Source organism: Pygoscelis adeliae, unplaced genomic scaffold (assembly GCF_000699105.1).
Source record: "Pygoscelis adeliae isolate BGI_AS28 unplaced genomic scaffold, ASM69910v1 Scaffold433, whole genome shotgun sequence".
Classification (NCBI taxonomy): Eukaryota; Metazoa; Chordata; class Aves; order Sphenisciformes; family Spheniscidae; genus Pygoscelis; species Pygoscelis adeliae.
In genome coordinates, this window is record NW_008824472.1 from 587,631 (window position 1) to 595,391 (window position 7,761).

Consider the following 7,761-nt stretch of genomic DNA (forward strand, 5'->3'; position numbering starts at 1 on the left):
CGCAATAGTCCCCCGCCGCCACTGCGGCCTTGGTCACGGCCTCGGGGGCCGAGACGCACACAGCGCCGCGGGGCGCAGGCGGAGGCCAGGCAGAGCCGAACCCCTCGTCCTCCCCAGACCCAGGGAACCGCAAACCCCGGTGACCCGCCAGCCACAAAGAGTACGTACAGAACAGCTGGCCATAATGAAGTGTATTAGATCTCACACCGCAGAGCTGGCAAAGTGCCATGGAACAGCTTGTTTTAAGTCACATCGTGACCCAACAAGCTTGTTACCTGTGCGGCCAGCGCCAAAACCAAAGCTATGCTCTTCCAGCTGTGCCAGGAACACAGAAGCACTAGAGTCAGCTCAAATGCTGAGGAGGTAAGCCCACCATCCCTCATGGCTACAGTCTGGCATTAGCTTTTTAACCCTTTTACATATTGAGAAATAAGCCACTCTAGCTTGAGAATTAAGAGCTTGATCAGTCTTTCAGATGCGTAGGCATCAGAGAGCCATGTCAGGCACACTCAGCTTCTTCCTTTTCCTTCTCTCCACAGGACATCCTGCCCACAGTGTAGAATTCTGTGTTTGGGCAGAGGTCAATATAATGAGCTATACAGTTAGACATAGCAAAAAAAGCAGAAATTATGCCTATGTCCCAGGCATCTTCATGGTCAAAACCATGCCTCTCCAGCTTCTGGAAATGCTCTTCAGTGATGTTATCAGCTTGACAGACTGCAAGAGCAAACTCCAGCATTGCCAGGTCCCGGTCACTCAGGTCAACCAGTTTCCAGTTCACAATGACCTGTGAGAAGGCAGAAACCAGAGGTAGCACAGATGGACCCAGCAAACAGTCTAACTGGCTGACCACCTTCCTTGCCCCACAAACCAAAGAGATGACAGTACACAGGCTCTTACTCAGCACCTGAACCATCAGACAAAAGACTCATCTATTTTACCGCCCTTGTCATCTTGGGGACTGTGGCAGTTTTGCTGAGCAGGCTATGGAAGAGTTCTTGAAACGGGACCCAACGCCACCAGGATGCTGCAGCTCCCCATTGGTAGCAAGTTCCTCCACAGACCAGATTAAAACAGCAAAGAATGTGGGCAGCAGGATGAATGCTCTGCATCCCTCCCCACATCTTGCTTGCAAGGTGGATGAGGATACACAGACCCCCACCTCGAGGTCCTACCCCCACTGGCTACTGGTCTGACTGCTCACCAATAAACCTAGTAAGCCAGGTATTGAGTTAGGGCCCCAAACATGTCAAAATTGCTCAAGATGGCTGGGAACCACGTAGATCAAAGGTTCAAAATACAGATTAAGGATCAAAACTTCAGGCAAGAAAGAAGACACATCAGAGGGCCATTCCCACCTCCCAAGGGACCATGCAAAGCAGGTGGGGCACACACTGTTGTAACCCCACTGACATGGTCAGCCAGCGTTGGCTGCTTGGAATATATCCAATGAAGTGCTCCATGTCCAACCACACAGGTAGGGACATCTATTCACAACACTTGTAGCCACAATTATGAGCTCTTTCTCTGCCTTGCTGAGTCACCCTACAGGGACAGCAAAAGATTTGGCACACTTTGCTTTTAAAAATGTCCACCACAGCAAGTATCACTGGGGAAACAGGGAGGGGAGAGCTCCAGGTACAAGCTGCCTGCAGTATAGCCCAGGAGACAGAGCTTCAGAGGTCATGCAAGGACACACTGCAACCAAAGCTCCTAGATGACAGGACAAGGGACAATAGTTTTCAACTGAAAGATGGTAGGTTTATATTGGACATAAGGAGAAAATGTTTTATGATGAGGGTGGTGAGACACTGGAACAGGTTGTCCAGAGAAGTTGTGGATGTCCCACCCTTGAAGCATTCAAGGTCACGTTGGACAGGGCTTTGAGCACCCTGATCTAGTAAAAGATGTCCCTGCCCATGGCAGGGGGGGTGTTGGACTAGATGATCTTTAAAGGTCCCTTCCAACCCAAACCATTCTGTGATTCTATGACCGTCCATGCGACAAATTTACCTGGATAGTTGCTCGTGAGGCACCTGATTAGGATGAGGGACATGAGATTTGGTCAACGGGGAAACAATAATTCTACATAACAGGAAAACTCAGAGGGGCAAAATTACTTGCTCACAGAGTAGGAAGCTCGGTTGGTACTTCTCTGTGTATGTCCCAGAGGCAAATGGCTAGGGAAGGTGTTGCCTGTTCTTCCTCTGATGCTTTATTGCTGCTTTTAGAGAAAACTGCAGTGTTCTAAAACCCACTGAGCAGGTTTCAGCAAGTAAACATTACTGGCAGCTTTTGAAGGCAGAAAGAAAAAACCAAAAGGAACAATGAAGTACCCTAGGACCGGGGCTTTGAGAACTTCTAGTGACCACCAGACAGACAAATCACAACTTCTACAGAGTGTCTAGCCCTGTCACTGCTCTAAAGAAGCTGTGAAAAAGAAGGCTGTGTTTTGTTATACTCCAAATCAATCCTAATCATTTTCACAGACAGCTTCACAACAGGACTGTGCACAGGATCTGAGGAACTTACCTGGCTGCATTATCAGCACTCATGCTCTTTGCCTTTGCAATAATTAGCAGCAGGGATTTTTCAAAACTACACTTCACAGGGAAGGCCAGGGTCCCTCCTCCTCCTCCCCACAAAAACTACTGCTTTACTGGACTTCAAAAATATTTCCATAAAACCAGTGTCCTCTAAGAGCATGAAAGACACTACTAAAACCTCCTGGGTAAAGAGTCAGGAGAAGAGGCCTTCTTGCTCTGGTTCAGTGACAGAAGGTCGCAATGCTGTGATACTGCAGGAGGTATGCTGAAAAGGGTGGGTTCCAAAATAGTCCCACTCTTCAAGTCAAAAAGGAAGCATGGGAATGAGAAGGGAAAAACAGACCCTTGTACAGCTGGGGACATGGCTTCACTCCAGCAGCACAAGCAGAGCAGAAAGCTTCACACAGAGACTGCATGTACCATGTGGGAGAAGCATAAGGCTGCACCCCTCGCTGCCTCCAGATCTTGCTGAGACACTCCTCCCAAGCCCTCACCTCCTATAAGAAGGAGGAGCAGTCTACATGCGCCAGCTTATTTTACAAAATCCTGGTTTTACTAATGTACCTTCACAGCAAAAGCAATGAGAACAGGCCCCTCGGTGCCCTGTACCACAGGAAGTATGAGGGAGGAACAGGCAGCCCTCAAACTGCGTTTCCTCAAAGGCTGGAGAGCTGTGCAGAGTTCCCTACAGCCATGCCCAGCGGCACTGCTGCAGCCAGCGCTCCCTCATCTCCACACTGGGGCACCCAGAGGCTGCCTGCTGCACAGGCAACCCAGCACGCAGCATGCACCTGGGTCCTCTCCCTGCTGCTGCAGGGTACAGTCACCCCCAGGTTCAAAGTCCCTGGCGCAGTGCATCAGGGCCCAGAGGGCACAGCCTCCCTCCTTGGGCAGCTCATCGCCAAGAACTGTTGTGAAGGAAGAGCTGCAGGCAGGCTCAGCAAGGACCTGTCCCTCCCTTGGGAGCTGTTTTATGCTAGGCTTTTGGCTGTGACCCCACCTGAGCCACTCTGTGGCTGCAGTGCCTGGCTGCATAACCCTGCTGGTCTGGAACCTGACTGACCCCCAGGCCGACTTTCTGGCTTGGTCTTGGATCTGCCTCGTCCCCATGGACTTGCCTGGGAAATCTAGACTCCCAGCTGGTCCTGGTCATCACTGCCAGACCTACCCGGCTCGCCTTGCACTGGTAGTGTGGTGCTGCAGCCTTGCCCGTGAAACCACTGCCTCTGCCTGTGCCCTTCCAGCACCCTCAGCTCCCAGCTCATCTTCCCTCAGGCAGCAGCCCATCCTTTCTTTTTCGTGACACAGAGCACGGTGCAGCGAGGCAGCAGAGCTTGGCTTGAGAGCTGCTTTTTAACCACAAGCTAAAGAGTATGAAGCTGTATGCAATACGAGTGAAGCTAGAAGCAGCTGCACAGTTCCAGCCTCTGCCAGCTGTTATTATGGTCTGGGAGAAGGCACGGTGAGGCAATACATCTGAGGATGTCAGAAATGTCGCTTCTAGCAACTTTTTGCATCTACAAAGGGAAGGGCAGTTTTGAGGTGGTTGTATGGTTTACCTGTGTCTTTGTTCATAATGCGTTGTATTAAGCAAAAAGAGCTCTGAATTCAACAGGTCAGTGAGACATGGCTTTCAACACACTGGGCAGAAATCCAGTCTGTTCAAGGAAAAAGAAAACAAGAACTGTAACTTAACACAGAGCACAGAGGGTGTCATGAATGCACTAGGCTTAGAGAACAATTTGTTAGCACAGCAGTGCTGGGGAACCTCTGCAGATCCATTCTCTTGCCCTTTGAGCCCATTTATACCTATGGCTGAACATGTAATGATGTGGTTCTTAATTAGGGGTTGCTACAGTTTCATAGCATGACTGATTGCACTGCTCACTTCAGCCACAGCAATAATGACCACCATCACGTCGGCAAGCCCCTTTCCAAACAGAAAGGCTGTCTCCACTTGGCCTCCCTACATAGATGCTGCTATGCCCATTCGACCATCCTAAACCTTCTGTAACTCTCCTCTTCCTTCCTTCTGCCTGTGGGCAAGACAGGGCCCACCCAATCCGAACAGCAAGTCATTTGAGGTGCCAGCACACAGTGGATGTATATGCTGGCACAATGATGCTGCTCTACTTCTCTTCCCGTTCTGCCCCCGATAACTGCCAATGCCCAGTCCATCTCTGTGATAGCGTGTAGGGCTGCCTTTCCCAGAGAATCACTTGCTGCCTCTCATGTGCAGGATCAGCTGATGCAGCACCCACCCGTGCCTGGGTCCCAGCAGTCAGCATTTATCAGCAGGGGTTCAGCCTCAGTGCCTGGCTGCCCACTGCAGTTCTAAAGAGTCGGGTTCGCTGTGGTTGTGCTTCATCAGCTTAGCAACTGCTGTTCTTCAGGGTGTTTATAGAAAAGGAGTAGCCCAGGTGTCACAGACCCCTCTGGCAACCTCCTTCCACTGCCACACAATTGCCTGTGCCTTCTTCCTGTCTCACCTGTCTGTTTACTGTTAGTTAACCAAGGGGAGGCTCTTCCCTCTTCATCCACAACCCATTAGTTTACTTAGGAACCTCTGGCAACAGAGGTTGGCAGCACTGTTTGGATACCCAAGTCTGCTAGGTTGATTGGATCCTATATGTAGGTCTTTGCTGACCCCTCCAGTGCACTGACATGCAGGGGTTTGTGTCACAGCATGTGAAATTTGAGTTGGCTCTTCCTCTGTACATCATATTTACCCTCAAGTTTGCAGACTCCTTTCATTATTACACAAACTTCACCAGGGCCACTGCAACAGTAGCAGAGCACAGATTCAACAGGCTGGCAGGAAGGATAGGGAGGGATGGACTGACACTCACCTGAGAGGAAGAGAGAAGTCTGCACGGAGCTGTGGCTGGTGGAGTGTTTTAGCCATGAAGGACTGTGTAGCATTCCTTCTCCGCAACAGCAAGGAAGGAAACTCTTGTCCAGTTCCCTCTTTTTCCCCTTATACACAGTTCTGCATTAAGCATACTGTTCTGCCACTGTGCAGCCCGTTTAGTTTTGGAGAAAAAAAAGTCAAAGCTCAAAAGCAGAAATACCCCCTGAGCCTTTTAATACTGTCATGAAAACAGCTCCTCCCATTTTTTCTCCATTAAAAGTGTTAAAAACACTCCTAATAGTGTCTCAAGTAAACACAGATGCTCTCCCAGAAAAACAAATACATGCCAGTGTTCCAGCTAAGCCGGTGCACAAGACACCATCTGAAACAACCCACTAATCTCATGGAACCAGGGAGACTTACAATTCTGCCAACACACTGCAGGATTTCCAGCAAAATCCCCATCCTGTAAACTGGAAGGAGCTTTGCAAGAAGTGCTGCCCACCTCAATCTCCTATCAGGTTTGTTAGACCTAACTGGACCAGAACTGCTCTCTTAGGGTTTATGACCTACTCAGACTTTGGACCCTTTCCACTGACAGAGTTTTGCAGCAGAACTCCTTTACCTTCATTCCTACTTCCTCTGTGAGGTCCACAATGTCATACGGCATGTCCTTCTTATTGGGTACCAGGTACTGCCCAACAGGTCTTGCAGCGCTCTCTTCCTTGGTGCTGTATGCCACCCAGGGCCACCTCCAGAGTCCCTCTGAGGCCAGGAGAGGCAGAAGCTGAGGAGAAAGGAGAGAGGGGACTTTGTTATTTGGAAGGACACATATCATCTCGGCAGCCTGGGGAGGGAAGACTTTTCCTCAGCTACTCCTGCTTTTCTGACAGGACTCAGGGGCACCTCTGTCACTGTAAGCCACTTGCTGCTCCATTAGCAGGGCAGTCGGTGCTCTGGGAAAGGAAACCCAAGTCCCATTCCTGGCTGTAGCCCTAAGCTGCTGTGTGGGCATCTGGCAAGCATCACCTCCCCTCGTCCCCCTCCTGTGCACCATCTCAGCTGCAGGCTACGGCTGCTGCTCCTTGCAGTCCTCACCAGCCATGGATCAGCCCATCTGCACCAATGCTGAACCTGCGGCATCTCCCAAGCTTAAAAGGTGTTTCCTGCCAATCTGCATACTACAACATCACGCGGATATCCAGCAGTGGCCCTGACAGGTACCCTTCAACAAAGGAGCACGAAGAATAAATTCAAGGCCTTTTTTTTCTGCCAATCAGCCTTCCTTCAGGCAAAGCCACCTTCCCCCCTGCAGAACAATCAGTGGCACCAGAATCAGGCCTTCTGGAGACCTGAAGCAAACAGCATTGTTACACCGGAACCACTGGAAAGGGTTTGGTACTGAGAAGACTGTATCACCCTTTGTAATGCTCCATTACTGTAAGAAGCTGTGGTCTTGCAGCATCTAGGCTATAGGCCTTGTTAGTTCTTGAACTGTGTCGCAAAGGGCTTTACAAAAGCAGCTGCACCTTGCAGATGCGTGGGCTGGGCCACAGAGTGGAGTGACTTGATGTTGGGGAGTTGGTGCAGGCGTGGGAGCAGAGCCCAGGTGTCCTGGCACCCTGCTCAGAGGGCGCTTTGAGTGTCTTCCCAGCTCTCCAGAATGCACCACAGCAGTTCTGAATGTTCCCAGGAACATTGCATGATCCCCAGTCACCACCACCATCGCATGGTGTCCCCCACAATTTTGGGGTGAAAACTAAACCTGTTGGATCACATATTCTCCCAGTGTTCTTGCTTGGCATACACTTGAGTTCTGGCCTGACACGCCAACACACTACTGCAGCACAAACGAGTAACAATGATAACCAGGGCAGAGACACCTCAGCTCGCTGCTATGAGGAATGAAGATGCTGAAACAGCTGTACATGCTGTACCAGCACGTATCCAGGTACCACCTATGAAAATTATGAGAAAAACACAAAAGCAAGTATAAGCAGGAAAACCAGCTCAGAAATGAAACTTCTGTTTCAAAACAGAAAAAAAACCAGTGCAAAAATACACTGGGGTGCAACAAGTAGCTTTAGGGCCATTGAAAGCAAGGATTCCCATCACGTAAAGATCAACCATGCACCCGGTTCAAAACCAGGGCAAACCTGTATACATCAATACAAAGGTCTGGTGGATCTTCCTATCACTGGAAGAAATAGCATTAGAGAATGCACGGTTTGTGACACAAAGCAGAAGCTTCATGGAGGGACGGTGCACAAGTGCCTGACAGATTTACCCTCCATTTGCGATGGTGTGTGACGTCCCGAGTGAAAAGGAGAAGCCGTCAAGTGGTAGGAGCCGGTAGCCTCGATG

General features: G+C 50.1%; 1 protein-coding gene and 1 long non-coding RNA gene across 2 annotated transcripts in view; one reads left to right on the forward strand and one right to left on the reverse strand.

The window, feature by feature from the left end:
* Nucleotides 1-184: 184 nt before the first annotated feature.
* On the reverse strand, nt 185-6,172 carry LOC103914605. The gene is made up of 4 exons (XR_663485.1): nt 6,023-6,172; nt 5,396-5,560; nt 4,106-4,204; nt 185-787 (listed from the first exon to the last, which is right to left on the reverse strand). It is a non-coding gene; the product is annotated as an uncharacterized LOC103914605 (long non-coding RNA).
* Nucleotides 6,173-7,696: 1,524 nt separating this feature from the next.
* TRMT10B (tRNA methyltransferase 10 homolog B (S. cerevisiae)) overlaps nt 7,697-7,761 on the forward strand; it is a 7,230-nt gene continuing 7,165 nt past the window's right edge. The window contains exon 1 of the mRNA XM_009321283.1: nt 7,697-7,739. Coding sequence (XP_009319558.1) covers nt 7,697-7,739 — 43 coding nt within the window. The remainder of the gene's footprint in view (nt 7,740-7,761) is intronic.